The sequence below is a fragment of the Sinohyriopsis cumingii genome, chromosome 1, assembly GCF_028554795.1.
Source record: "Sinohyriopsis cumingii isolate HCF-2022 chromosome 1, ASM2855479v2, whole genome shotgun sequence".
In the NCBI taxonomy this organism is placed as follows: domain Eukaryota; kingdom Metazoa; phylum Mollusca; class Bivalvia; order Unionida; family Unionidae; genus Sinohyriopsis; species Sinohyriopsis cumingii.
This window is the reverse complement of record NC_142961.1, coordinates 96,269,265-96,284,966: the sequence shown is the minus strand read 5'-3', so window position 1 is coordinate 96,284,966 and position 15,702 is coordinate 96,269,265. Positions and strand designations below refer to the sequence as shown.

Below are 15,702 nucleotides of genomic sequence, written 5' to 3'. Positions count from 1 at the left end.
CTAAAGTGATCAGGGATAACTGTAATATTCTTACTATCTTTAACGGAGTTGATACTCACACGTTACGAAATATTCATCAGACCTGGTGTAGCGGTGATATGGACATGAATAAATTTAAAAATTTATTTAGTCGTGCTCAATCAACCCCACACGGATTTATAACAATAAATTTACACGATCCTAGAACACGGTATCGAATCGGGTTAGATAAAATGTTTGGATGACAGCGGCAGGGAGGGCGACGCTCTCAACTTGTCACCGAATAATCGCGTATTTTTCCTTCGAAGTTACAACAAAGAAAAAAAAAATCCATCGGCGATAACAGGTAAGCCAATTTGTCATCGACGGAGTTGTCTTACGCTGAATATCGCATTTTTTTAAAACGATTTTTGCGATCTCCCAGGAAGTCGTATTTTGGCGAAATACAAGTGAACCAATTAGAGAATGTTCGTCCTCCCTGCTGCTCGGGATCCAAGTGCTATACGGAGTTTAACTGTTTTAAACATGGCTACGCGTATCACCAAAGTATAGTTTATGGATCATTCAAACATGAAGCAGTCACATGCTTTTAAATTGCTTTTAGCATTCGGTACATGCTCTCTAATTGTTCAGTTTGTTGTTATCAAAATATTTTGGACGGCGAAGGTAATGGCCTTTAAATTACTGCAGTAGATAATTTTTGTCAGACTTGTAGAATATATTTTTTTTAAATGGAATGTTTTCTGCATAATTCGAGTTTGCAGAGTTAAAAATAAACTCATCTTTGTGATATTGTTTTCAAATATATTCACAGCGTGCATTCAAATACATGCATCCTCCACCATTTTTAAATCTGGCTTTTGGTGTAAAATAATGATATTTACATATGGTAATTTCGAAATGTTGCGTAAACCTTCAGTTATAAGAATAAACAGATTATTTCTCCATGTTCCTGGTAATTCTAAAACTTTTCTTTGCCTTTTCAGTGCCCACCTCAAACATATCTGCATGAAATACAATATTCTTAAGTCATTCACAAGTTGAAATTGTATGCTGCTCCCACAGTTGAATGGTTTATGTATAATTTGAGTGCGCAATTAAAAAATGAACTCATTTTCAAGATATATTTTCTGTTAAATTTACAGGAAGCATTCAAGCTTATGCATCGTCCACAATTTTTGATATTGTTTGGCACTTTTTGTAAGATCTTGACCTCGTCATTTCAAGCAGAAATTTGCATATTTATTTATATATGGTTATATGGTAGCTTCCTATGTAATTGTGAGTTCTATGATGTTGCGGCATTCAAAGTGTTTGGTACTTTTTTCTTCATAGCACCACCTGTTATTTTCTTATATACACTACATGACCATAGGTTACTAGTTTTGCATCACCAGTTGATTTTGGGGAAAATCTCGGGCTTTACTGTCGAGTACAGTCTATTTTAAAAATACACCCAAGAATATCACTGTTTCCAGATCATGTCCATAGCCCATGTTCTTACATAAGATCTGGAGGTTCTTAAAATCTCTATTACTATAACAAATTGGTTAATCAGTTTGTCGCGTGATAATGTTCATTGATATTACACAAGGGTTAGATCACAGGATTACCATATTTATCAAGAACCAAGAGATCAGATCTTTGGTAGCAAATAATAGTCAAAATGCAAAGTATAGATGATTGTTGTTTTCTGATGGCTTTCACAGTTAACAGGTGTTAACTTGAAAACTTTGTGGTAAAACTTGTATTACTTTTCACTGGAACACTGGGAGTTGTTTAAACAGTTTGAGGTTGACATGTACTTTCATGCTCATATAGGTGGTCCATTCTCAGTGACAATCCTGGTGCTACTGTCTCCTTCACAGGTGATTACAGTGGTGTAGTGCTAAATAAGGATGTGAGAAAATGCACTAAAGAAGTGAGGGAATGCATGTTACTCAGATATGGGGGGGTGGACAATAGTAAGGGAACATGCAAAAATATTAAGGAAAAGCCATTCCTACACATGTCCACAGCACTACACCCTTAATTACAGATGCATTTCTTTAATTTTCTCTGATCATTTTCTTTTGTATTTTTACAGCACTGGTGTCAGAATGAATGCAATAGATGTATTATTCATTTTTCAAGTTGATTTACACTTTATGAAACTTATATATAAAGTTCCCAACATTAGGACAAATATATACCATTGTAAAAATATTTTTTTCTGTATTACCACGATATCAAAGTAAGTTCCGTTGTATAACCTGGAATCTACATGTCATCTGCTTATTGATATTTTCCTGCAGTCTGATTTAAACTGAAAATTAAATGCATTTTAATGTAAAGTGAAGAACAACAAATATATTTAATATCTTGAAGGTCAGTGTTTTTATTTATGTATTCACTGATCGCAAACTTTAAGACTCACAATACTATAGGACTCTATTATATTGGAATGTTTTGTGAACATTCAGCTTTAAGAATAAATTCACCTTTTTATTGTTTCAGGTATTTCTGAAGCCTTGTTCCTTTTTTAAGCACCCCATAATAGTTTTGCATGAAATAACATAATGATGAGTCATATACACAAGTTGAATTTATATCTTTCTCATAAAATTAATAGTTCATTTTGATTACCTTGTTCTGATACATATATACATTAATCTGAAATCACAGTTTAGTAAACAACAATTGCAATTTTCGAATTTAATTATGATAAAGATAGTTTTGGTAAATTTTCATATATTTAAAATAAAATCAACGACAAAAGATATACTAACATCAAAATAACTTACTTTGAATACTTCCACAATTCTACAAAGGATGTTGGCTATATGGACAAAATTCTTGATAAATTCCTCATTCACTTTTTATTATTATACTGGTATTCCACAGCCTTGTAATTACAGTAAATCTGCATTTCTGTGGTGTAAATTATGTCTGTTGCAACACTACATTTTAGATGTAAAAATTTTTGATTGGTGCTTAATAATTCTGACCAATTATGAGCATTATTATACAGTGCATGAAGTAGTATTAAATCATGAAATCAGAGAAAATGAGAGAGAAGGAACTGGCACTGAATTCTCAAGAAATATTTATGGTCATGGTTTGTTTCTTTTTTATTAGAGATATGCTTCAGATCAATTGCCTGTTCTTTATAATGTCAGTATTCAGATTAGATTGATATTCACAACAACTGACCTGAATTTGTTTTCTTTTCTTCAAAATAGTCTAAAATGTTACCTCCTTTTTACCTTTACTAAACATGAAAAGTTTAGATACCATTGTCTTTAGATATTACCTGTCATTTGTAAATGTAATTTGTAAAGTCTAATCTGAAAAATACATTACGATATATAAATTATACCAAACATTTGTAATACATTTAGAATAATGAATGACAACTTGTTTATATAATCTGATTCCTTGGTATGAATGTCGACTTTTTCATAAAATTAAGGTTTTGTGTTTTTTTAACTTGACTACTGTCACATTGTTGCCATTGTTTTCATTTTGTATGGGAAGAGTTACTATTTTTGCTGTCATGGGTTATCTTTATGTAATTCAAGATTTATATGTAAATATTCTCACACTTTGTCGCATTATTTTCATAAAATGATCTCCAAAGTATTTAAAAGGTAGTCATAGATCAGCCTATATATTCATTTATTTGGTTTTACAATCTTTTGAAAATTGATGTCATCTATTTCCACCAAATATGTTATACAAAAGGACCAGTGTCATGTATGCTAAATATAGACAGTTGACCTTTCATTCTGATCTAATAATATATTGAAGCGGAGAAAGTACCAGGGGTAATGAGGTTGCCAATTTTTGAAAAATCTTAACACTGATTGCCAGCACCCTGTAGTGTTGCCCTCAGTTGCTACTTTAAAATAAAACCGAGTCAACTTGGATATCACTGTTATTATTAAAAAAATTTAAGACAAGATTTATTTATAGTATGTATGATTTAAAACAATGATTCAACATAAACTGAAATGAGCAGTGTGAAATAATAACAATGAAGACATAATAATGATTTATAAAACCTTCATCCACAGCATAATACATATAATTCAACAAACACAGCAAAAAGAGCAAGCAAAGCATTTTGTAAAGGCAGTGATTAATAGTTAATTTTTTATTAAGATAATTTAAATAAACATATTTACTATTTAGTATTTTTTTAATTTCAAACGGTAATTAGTTATTCAGATACCAGTTGTATTTAATTGTCTTTTTTCTGATTTCTGTTACTCTTTGTGTTAGTGTAGTGAGCAGCAATTTATACATACATGTACTTTGCAATAAACAACATTTTGGGGGATGCATTAGCAGTCCATTTAAGTTAATATGCAGACATTGGGCTTTACCGTATTTCATGTATTTTTTCGTACCCTTTAATTTTTTGTACACAATCCAGTTATCAGAGTAATAATTATTTAAATGTATCACAATTTTTCGTACATATCACTTTGTATTTTTCAAAAAAATCCATTAAATTATTGGACATAAAATTTCTACTAAGAAAATGTTATGTTTGCAAAAAATTTAAAAAATACCGTAATGCCATTTTGTTGTTACAAAAATTAATAATTAATTGTTGGTGAGAAGATACAATGATTGATGCATAAGCATGGGTGCCCACAGCATAGGTCCGGGGAGGGGGGGCACAAGACCCCACAAATCATACTGGAAATATTCCGACAAGTTTAATCAAGCAAATGAAGCTGAAAATATGATACAAGATTCATTTCAAAATACTTAGTACATATCAGCTTTAGTTTCAGACTGCTTCTATACTAACTCTCCTGACCATGACTGACTGACACCCCCCCCCCTGCAAAAAACCTTGCCCCCCATCCCCCGCAAAAAAATCCTGCAGATGCCCATGTGCATAAGCTCTCTTATTGTCATTACAATACCTATTGGTGTTTATTAACAAATGGACAAAGAACTTCACAGACAATACCTTTAATTATTATCGTTAATTAGTTCTCCTTTTTAAGTCTGTCACCGTAACAAAACACAATGTGTATTTTAAAATGAGTTCAGAAGCTTTTTGATATTTTCTTATCCAACAAATATTACTTCTCAGTAGATGCTAAAGTGAAGACCACAGACCATTGGTCAACTTGTTGTTGTTGTGGGGTTTAACGCCATTTTTCAGCACGATAGGCTATACATGGCGGCCAGTATTAATGGTGGAGGAAGAACCCGGAAAACCCCGGAAAGAACCACCGACCCACGAGAAGCTACTGGCAGGCTTTCTCACATGCCCACATTGGCTGAATCTTAGACTCGAACTGCCGCAGACAGAGGTGAGATGGCAGTGATCCGTAACGAAGAGCGCTTTAGACCACTCGGCCACTCGGGGCCCCCATTGGTCAACTAGTCTTATTGTTTCATTATATTCATACAAACATAAAATATAAAAACCTTGTCATTTTCCATTGTAAATTTGAAAGTCACGGAATCCGTTAAATGGATTTGTATACATACATATACTATCTTTTAAGTGCTTGTTCTGTTTTGACTTGGATATAATTAACATTTTATTGCAAATCTATTCTACAATATACCCCACCATTATCTTTATTTGTGAGTTCAAATAACAAGTAATACGTATGATCGCTTGTCCTTATAACATCTGTGTGGACAATGGCTTCAATAGCACATTGACAGATTTTCATGTCCCTAAAGGAAGCCTCATTTTTCTACTGGCAGCCTAGCTGATTTGACCTCTTCTGTCCATTTTTGCCCTCAATCTGGTTTCAAATGGGTAACCAAAGTGCTAAGCATGTTTAATTACCGTGTAAATAACACTGCACCGGGGGCTCTGAGTGGCCGAGTGGTCTAAGACGCTCTCCGTTATGGATCACTGCCATCTCACCTCTGTCTGCATAGGTTCGAGTCTCGGATTTGGCTAATGTGGGTATGTGAGAAAGCTTTCCAGTAGCTTCTCGTGGGTTGGTGGTTCTTTCAGGGGTTTTTCCGGGTTCTTCCTTCACCATTAATACTGGCCGCCATGTATAACCTATCATGTGCTGAAAAATGGCATTGAGCCCTACAACAACAACAACAACAACAACAACACTGCACCATCATGTGATTGTTGTGACAATGTACATCGTAATTAATACAAGAATGAATTGTTGATTTAGCTGTGTTTATTGGTAATGGAATATAGTAGGGTCGTAATACATAAGGATTATCACAATCATCAGGTAACTGAAAATAGTCTTTTTTTCTCTTTGTAAAATCTACAGTGAAAACCACCCTGAATAAATACGGTCTTTACACTGACAAAATTTTGTTTCATCTCTCTCTCTCTCACACACACATGCATGCATGTGCTCATGTGCATTAACTAAAACGTGATTTCATGTTCATTATTTTTTTTAAAAATTTGATAAGGAAATTATTGCTGCTGTAAAAATACAACTTGTGCTTAATTTCTTGACAATGTGGACTCGTATCATTGTGTACAATTTACCAATAAATAATACCCATAACTAATACATGTTCAGACCATCTTAATCATTTTGCCAACATTACACAACATAACAGCTACATATGCTCTAAATGCAGATGAGCTTGCACACTGGGATGTAATCCTCTCTCTCTCTCTCTTTCTCTCTCTCTCATTCACTAATAACAACAAAAATCTTTTTGAGTGCTTTTATTTTTATTGTAATTAGATTTTTGAATTGAGAGCAGAATGAGACAGAAAATATATGTTTACTTTGTACGCTTGTACCGTTAGGTTGTTGAGTAGCGTGTGTTCCGTAGAACTTGTTCAGGTACAATCCCTTTATTTTTTGTACACATCTGTACCACCAAAAGATAATTATTTATTTTACATATAATTTGTTGTACACTGAAATTAATAATTATTTTTTTGTGTATGAAAATTTACATGGAATACGGTAGATAATTGGTGCTTTGCTCTGTATGTATGTATGTATGTATGTATGTATGTGTTTGTGTGTATGTATAAATATGTGTGTGTGTGTGTGTGTGTGTGTGTGTGTGTGTGTGTATAAAATATTGGGACTAAGAGGATTGAGGTATTGGAATTCCAGATTTCTAACCATAGAAGACCTGGACTTCCAGAACTGAAAGAAGGATGGAACCACTGTTATATATTTTCATAAAACCTGTTTAAAACATATCTAATTATTTTGTTTGTTTCTTCTGATGATGATCGAAAGTTCCATTAGGATTGTTATCTTAAGTCAGCAACCTGCTTTGTAGGAGACTGTCTTGAACTATTAGTATTTGTCTGCGAATATGTTAGCAACATCACTCTTTACACTTATATGTTTCCTGCAGGTACAGAAGTCATTTAGTACTTAATTCAGAAATGGGCGAAATAGCAGGCTGTTTATATTTTATATTCTGAGGTTTGTTTTTTTCAGAATTATCTTTTAAAAGAAAACAGCATGATTTTATTATGGATATTGTGGAATATTTTTCTGGCTTAACATTTAATTTGTTCAGAATTTTAGCTTCTATTTACTATAAATGTATCTATATGCTTCAGCTACTTGTTATTGATTATGTTATCATTCTTTTTTCAGGTTCCAATTGAGGACAGGACATCAGCAAGTAAGGTAATTACAATGACTATAGCCCATTTAGGTATAACTCTTTAAGACACGATATGACACTGTTTTTGCTTACCTGTCAACAATATGCCATTTCCTCTCCATGTCTGACGAATGCTGCATATCTGTAATGATGAAATTTGATGAGTCAAAAAATGTTTATGTTGAGGAGTAGAATGTATCAATACCAGAAAGAAAATAATCTTAATTTATGATGAATTTTTAAATCAGTTGGAATTTTACAAGCTATGAATAGTACATTACAAAATGGAAATCAGTGCATGTGCACCTTGTTTACATAAAAGAGGGTCCCTTCCTCTTTGCATGGGGTAAGGGGAATGTTAAATCAAACTCTTTGTCCTGGGATGTGACCTGTTAATATGTTTAGGCAGTTAGTCATGAACTCTTGAAAAGAGTCACTTTATACCTTTAAAAAATGATTTTATTCTTGAGATATTTGACCCATTTTATGTTTATGTCGTGTGTGCCTTTTTTATACCTAAACTTACTCTATACATGTATTGACAGTATTGTGCTGATATGATGTAAAACCACATACACACTCACACTCACACATACATAAATTAGGGCAATGATAGTAATGTGAATACCCAAAGTTGGTAATTAATTATAATTAGTAAAAGATGAATTAATAAATGTAAGTAAAATTATAAAATAATACAGTAATGGCTCTGGTTATGAGGATTTATGTTGTGATCAGAATAACGTTGACAGTGGACCAGAGTCAGGCTTTAATATGTAAATGCTAAAACAGGATACACAAAAAATGCCTACCATTGCATACTTCCAAAGTATAGTCTTCCTAATGGTCCCCAAATACTTATTAATTTTTATATTTCCATAACAAAGACAGTGAATTACATCTCTCATGTTACAAATGGTGCCATGTCAATTACGTGTGTGACTTGGATCTTTAATGTAGCTTTAACAGTTTTTCAGTCATATTGCTACAATGTCTGCATCATGGCAGTTTATAGTGATGACTAGCACTGGGGCATCATACCACAGACATTTCGCATCATGTCCCATCTGTCACATTATTGTGACAACAGGCCAACCATTCCTAATGTTAACCTCTTAATGCTGAGTGCAAGGTGAGGCAGCTGCTAAAAATGTCTAAATTTTAGGAAAAGTCAGCCGGGTACCTGTCGGTCCTAATAAATGTTACCTGGGTTTGAACCTGAACTGCTTTGTTTTAAGTTCATACATGCCAACCCCAAACCTCCCAGAAGTATAAGCATAATTATTACTAATTTGAGTGGCAAAAAAAGTGCAATCTTAGCATAAAAAAGTAATCTATATTTTATATGCCATAAATCTATATTTTATATGCCATAAATACAGAAAACCAGATCAGCAGTTTGTTAAAATTCTTGTCACGAATTGGCTATATCCATGTGGATTAGGACAAGAATACAGACACAAAAGAAAATGATAAATTATTTATACACAACATTCACATTAACTAGGATACATCACATGCTTAACTTTTGCTGAAACTTTGAAAGGTCATAAAATCAAGTCCACAAATTTTGAAGGCCGTATTACATCACTGTAGAATTCCTCTTTCAATTTGTAAATCACTATTGATCTGTCCTTTTCCTGATGCAACGTGTTCTTCAGTTTAACAAAATCCCTCTCCTCTAACGTTTTTCAGTCATATAACATCCACAAAAAGTCCCGTTTCACTTAATGTTTGGCGCCATATTTTTTCAATATAGACTGGTTTGTTACTTAAGTGCGTATCAAACTATAATGATCTGTGACACATGGTTTTAAATTTAAGAAACCCATCTGTTTTATTGGAAATGTGTGATGTATAGTTACTTTAAATAGAAAATAAGGAAACTGTTTGACTTACATAACAAAATAGTTGCACATGTCAAAAATAAAAGATCAGTAGATGAAGATCTATGATTGATCAATGTTACATGACACAAGCCTCAAACAGTACTGGTTATTCTGTCTCACTTGCTCGTGATATTGCTAGATGTAAATTTTGATCTGAACTTGGAAAAATGTTGTTTTGTTTTCATTGTTTTTTTGTGGGTTTTTTTACATGAACTAAATGGGTACCCTGTAACTAATTTGTATTACCCAGTTAATTGTGAATGGGCAAGTAACCAGGTACCCGTTGACACCTTTAGCAGCTGCAAGTACCATTTTCTATATTCTTTGGTATGACTCGGTCAGGGTTCAAACCTGCATCCAAGATGGATGCTCTAACAGCTTTGGCCACTGAAGCAGTTCATGTCCAAAGAAATCACTTCATTTGCACAGCTAAAACAATGACAAGTTAGCATCACAGTCAAAAAGATTATGCTTTAAAATGTGGGAGTCTAGGCATTATATTTTAACTAGTCACTTGTCACCACACCTGAAAGAATTAAAGCTTTTGTAGTTTTAAATATCATTATAGACACCTCACCATGCCACTCTTTCTAAGATTAATGGTATACAGATGAATTTATAGGGTGCAGGAGACTTCATCTTTATGACAAAGTGCAAGTATAAAAATATTTAGTCAATACTGACCTCTGTTATCATTCAATTAAGAAACTAAAATCACATTATGACATGGTATTGGCCAGTTTAAAATAAGTACTGCCAGCATTCAGTGAGATTGCAGTCATTGAGGCAGTGAAGGGATGCAATCCTCAGAAGTGAGACAATGTATGCCGGCAAAAATATAAAAATGTTGTCCTGATGTGAGGAGTTGCCATCAACATGGGCATTTGCCAGCTGTTTTGTGACAATAGAAATCAGAGTGAACTCCAGACAGGGTATGTATTTTGGTATATTGTTTATGATCTATCATGAGATCTAGCGGGGAAAAAAGTCATCAGTTATACTTTGATAGCTCTTAACAATTGGAAGAAGATGACATCTACACTTATGCCACTATATACGGAAATTGCATAGGTCTTTCAAAATTTCTGTTAACATCATTGATGAGGAAGCTAGATACCAATCAATGGTCAGTCTGCAGCTTACCATTACTGCATGGAATGACAATTTTGTGATGGTTCCTTGATGATAACAATAGAAGAATGTGACCTGCAAATCATAGGTGCATGGTCAAAGAAAAAGTCAACATGGCCAATCCAAAAACTCTTTAATTTGTACAATAAGCAATTGAATGGATTAGATATTCATGACCAGTTGTGAAAGTAACTTGCCACTGGAAGACCAAGCAATAAATACATTAGGCATGTTATTTGGTTTATCATTGATTGTGGTTGGTAAGTGCTTGCCACAAACAGGTGTCAACCAGGCAGAGCCTAATACAAAAATGCCATCTTTATCTTTGAACAGGTATCAACTGAGTGTCTAATAGATGCAATTTTATCCCTATACCATAATCTCTACATTCTTTGTTCTGGTAATTAATCACTTCCACGATCCACATACATATCAGGGTCAGCTAGTATCATTGCCTACTTTTGTCGAAGTCATACTTTTAAATGCAGTTATTTGTAAATTATGCAGTAGGAACTTATAATAATAATGAATATGTGGAAGATTGAGAAATAAGTTTAAACAGAAATCTTCATAATTGAACTTTAGTACAACACCGTGAGTGGGATATCTTTTATTAGGTCATAGAAATTTAAGACCATATCCCCAATGTTTTTTTTCTTTTATCCAATAATCCTATATCAGAATTCAGATCTCATTGAAGCATTTTACCTTTTTAAGTTTGTTAATCATAAGGAGGAACATTCCTAGAAAATTAAACTGTTTGTGTACACTTTATGAAATAAATTATTATTCTTTTCTTCAGAGAGCCCTCATCACCTTTAGAAGTCTGTGTAGAAAACAACATATCCCAGTATTCCTTGTAGAGCCAGTGATGCTTCAGAAAATGTTTATTAACTCCAAAAGACTGGGGTTTAACTTGACTGACTTTGTGAATGATAAGAAATTGACAACATTTGCTGTTTTTGACATATATCTTAAAGATCCTGTAAGTGTGAACTTAGTAACCGATTTTTTTTTAATGCTTCAATATAAATATTTTCTAGGCACTAGTCAAATGAGGTTCTGAGATTTGATTTTTTCTTAGCTCCTTTTGCTTGTTGTGACTGTGGTATCACTTTTCTATTGGCAGTGTTTCTGTCATCATTATTACAAAGATTTTGCTATTGAAGTTGTGCTTAAGTTTCTGCATGTCAGGTGAGATTGTACATTCCATGGAAGCCTTGTTCTAGGAAGTGCATTGACTTAAAATGCTAATGAACTTTTATTTGGGTTTTGCTGTTATTTCAGATGAAAGTTTTAGATTGTGTGTTTTTTTTTAAAACTGAATAATGCATTTATTTACAGGTTTTATTAAAATTAAGCAATATTAACTTGTTATATACACAGTTAATTTGTGTATTTACAGGTTATCTATTAAACAATATTCAAGCTGCTAGTCAGCGTGTTTATGATATACTTAAGTGTGAAATATAGAGACTTAATGGCAAAATAATTGGGGGTTTTTCTTCTTTTTTTCTCCTTGTATTTTGACGTGAAAAATATATCCTTATATTTTCACATGTGAAAATATAAGATTTCTTCTTATGCCATGCATGCTTGATTGTGTGTGCCTACAAAAGTTGTAATTACAACAACAAAATGGAGTTCTTTGTGAACTAGAACAAAGGGAAACTGCCCTTCATTTCAGACATGGAAATTAATCTTAAATAAAGAAATTTGACCAGACACCGTTTGCCTGTCTCTGAAGTTATTTCCTCTTACTTCCTTAACAAAAATCACAAACCTGCTGTGCTCCATTGCTGAATCAGACTTACATTGTTTAGATAGGGTCAATGGTTTACAAAATGACAAAAATGTAATTTACTGTGACAGATCAGGTCATGCCAATCCTATCCGTTTCTTAAGTCACATATATTAATGTGATCAGGGTATGAAAGTGAGGTGAATTTCTGAAAAAAGGGGTGCGGGTGAGCATGTTATGCTGAACAGTGAGTTTAAGCTTCTAAACTTTGATTCTGGAGCAAGTTTGGTATATTATAAAAAGATTTTTTCGTATGTTAATACTGGATTATTTCATCTTTTGTTACCAAAAACTATATATTTTTGCTCAGTGCTTCATCAGTCAATAAAATATCATGTTTTTGGTACCACACAATGAAATATACCTGGCATTAATATAGGAAAAGAAAATGTCTTCTGTGTATTTACAGGTTATTTATTAAGTGTATTCAGAACACTGCTGCATGTCCAAATATTTTTACTAATCAAAATTTGAGTGAAAGAAATTTTATTTTACTGCCAGAAATCACTTTCACTGAGTGAAACTATGGGATTGCCCCAAGTTTGTTGAGATTATGCTTTAATTTCACTATTTTTTGTTGAGTACCAATTCTTTGAATTTCTTGATTGCTACAGAGCATAAATTTAAAGACCCAACAAACATTTATCCTTATGTGGAAACTGTTACGACTTCAGGTCTTAAAATATGTAATGGAAAGAAGTGGAACCAACAATTTAAGTACAATCTACAAACAATTTATTTCTCTAAAATACAGTGTGAAAATTCAAGAGACACTTATAGTATTGTGAATTAAATCCCAGATAATCCTGACTGTCTTATCACATGTCAAAAAGTATAGAATGTTCTGAATGAATTCGTGAATCTTTTGGTGTACCACAGTGATGTAATCCAGATTGTCTTTGAACGAGTTCCCTGTAATTAAAAAAGAATGTGTTAATCAAAAAAAAATTCAGGGCTCTTCCATTTAAACATACATGGTACTTTTAAAAAAAATATATACCAGCATACTCTGATTACCATATTTACCATATATTAATATCAAAGCAAGTTATTGTTGTGTGTACTATTTACCTGCAGACATCAATGCTGTTTGTATTAATTATGACTGCAGATGCCAGGCAAATAGAAGCCTGGGTGGTGAATAAACACAACTGGAAGAAAGCAGTAAACTTTGAACTTACCAACAGGATATCAAATACAAAGGTTATTTTATTACAAAAGAAAGTCAACATTGGAAGTTGTCTTTGGATTCTTTTAAGTGTGCCCAAAAAATATTTAGTCCAAAGTTGGCTGACGTAGAGAAGCCCACTATAGTTCCTTTTTACTGGTATTTCATAGTAATTTTGACAATAAATCGAAACAATGGAACAGTTTTTAAAGTGACCCAATATAGTGCTTTGCTTACAGACATCATAATTTATGGTGTCTCAGCAAATATGGTGATCCAGCATATACAGTAAATATGGTACTCTAAAACTTTGTATGAAAATTATACAAGTTTCTAACTTGCATCTATTGGTGACTACTCCACATTTAAAGTGCCTTCCCAGAATCCAAGTATATTTTACTGGAAGTGCCATCAATGAGCACTTAGTATTTCAACGAATAATTTAAATAGATAATCTTTCAAATTACATCTGAACACAACTGTAAATTCTGATAACAAAAGACTCCAGACACTGATCTAATATAGGAATGAATTATTTGCTTACGATGTCCCTTTTGATACACATTTTAACTTGACCTAGATGTGAGTCATTCTAATAGAAAATTCCAATCAAATTGTTAACAAGTCTGTTTCTAGAATATTTTAAACTCAGCCTATTTATAACCTATAATCATGAACAAAAGTCTGTTATTCAAACATGTTTCCAAATTACCATTATCTTAAATTACAGTCATGGGCAAAAGTTAAGTACAATATTGATATACATAACAACAGTAGGTGTGTTTTTCCAGTACAGTAATTTAAATTCTTTAAATAGTGTCATTTTTCTGAAAACATTAAAATTGATTCCCATGAAATAAATATATTCACTATAAATTAGTTAAATTAGCGTAACTTTAGTCAAGTCTGTTTTGATGGAAGTTTGACCTAGCAGTCTTTTTGGCATCCATGTATATGACTGTGCATCTGTGTGTCTTTGCATCCGTTCACACTCGAGACTTTAATTCAGTGGTTAAATTTGTTTCGATTCAGCTTAATGTTAAAGGGTTTTCTTTCTAATCAAATCAAAGACTTGTCTGAAAGGGAGTCTCTTGTTAACAAATAGAAGGTTTTGTTTCTAGATATATCATACGCAGGCTTGAAAAATAAGAAATCTCTTTTTAACAAATAGAAACCAATAACTTAGATAATAACAATTTGTATATAATGACAGTTTTGATATACTGTTAATTCCTGTATTTTTGTGTGTATCAATTTTCTTCGGCTTGTGAAACATGGCATTATGTTGGTACTTACATTCATGGATTTGGAGAGGGACCTTATTATTGCAACAAAATGATAAATGTTAATGGAATTTTAAATTTGTGTCCTTAAATGTTTGTTTTTTTTAATCTCACCTGGCCTTTTGCATTTATGATATATATGGCCCTGCATCCAGCATCCTTCTTATATCATGTGTTGTCTGCCTACATTGCCATTTTCAACTTCTTTTCAAAAGCAACTCGGCCAATGTTTAATAATCTTGGTAGAAATGTTTCTTAGAGTATGCTGCCCTGAAGAAAAAAAATTGGGGTGTTTCTCTTAGCAGTGGCACAGGTTCCACGGCAACCAAAATGGAATAATGTTTGACTTAAGTCCAGAATGGTGCATGTCATTTTTATCAGACTTGGTAGACATGTTTTTTAGCACATGCTTTATCTGATTTTTGTCTAGGGAGGTTGCCCTGGGAGTTTTATGGTTTCTGTAGCAATTCTTTAGAAAGTCATTTTTTCAACTTCTTTGCAAGAACAGTAAAGTCAATTTTTATCATACATGGTAGGTTTGTTTCTTAGATCATGCCTATTAAAGCTGTACCTGGAAAGCCCTTAGCAAAAGGTCAGTTGTTTTTTTCTTTCTAGAATTTTGAGCCAGTTTTAATTAAATTTGGCAGGGTTTCTTAGGACAAGTTGTCAAAATGTCAAAATTGTTTCCTATAGTGACTTCCCTAGCAAAGATATGGTTCCTTAGCATATGGGTAGAAAAACTATATGTATTTTCAAATTTCTCTGGAAACACTGAGCCAGTTTTGTTTAAACTTGTTAGAAATATTTGTTAGGACACACTGTTAAAATTGTTTCCAGGGTTGCTTCCCTAGTAATGGTGTGGTT

At 32.9% G+C, this 15,702-nt stretch overlaps 1 protein-coding gene across 3 annotated transcripts in view; it reads left to right on the top strand.

The window, feature by feature from the left end:
- Nucleotides 1–221: 221 nt before the first annotated feature.
- Nucleotides 222–15,702, top strand: part of LOC149807387 (ribitol-5-phosphate transferase FKTN-like) — a 48,707-nt gene continuing 33,226 nt past the window's right edge. The window contains exons 1-3 of one of the 3 annotated variants that reach the window (XM_089966140.1): nucleotides 222–325; nucleotides 7,557–7,589; nucleotides 11,389–11,571. In XM_089966140.1, the coding sequence (XP_089822266.1) occupies nucleotides 11,458–11,571 (114 nt within the window). In that variant the 5' untranslated portion in view covers nucleotides 222–325; nucleotides 7,557–7,589; nucleotides 11,389–11,457. The other 2 variants (XM_089966131.1, XM_089966124.1) reach the window with 2 other exon arrangements.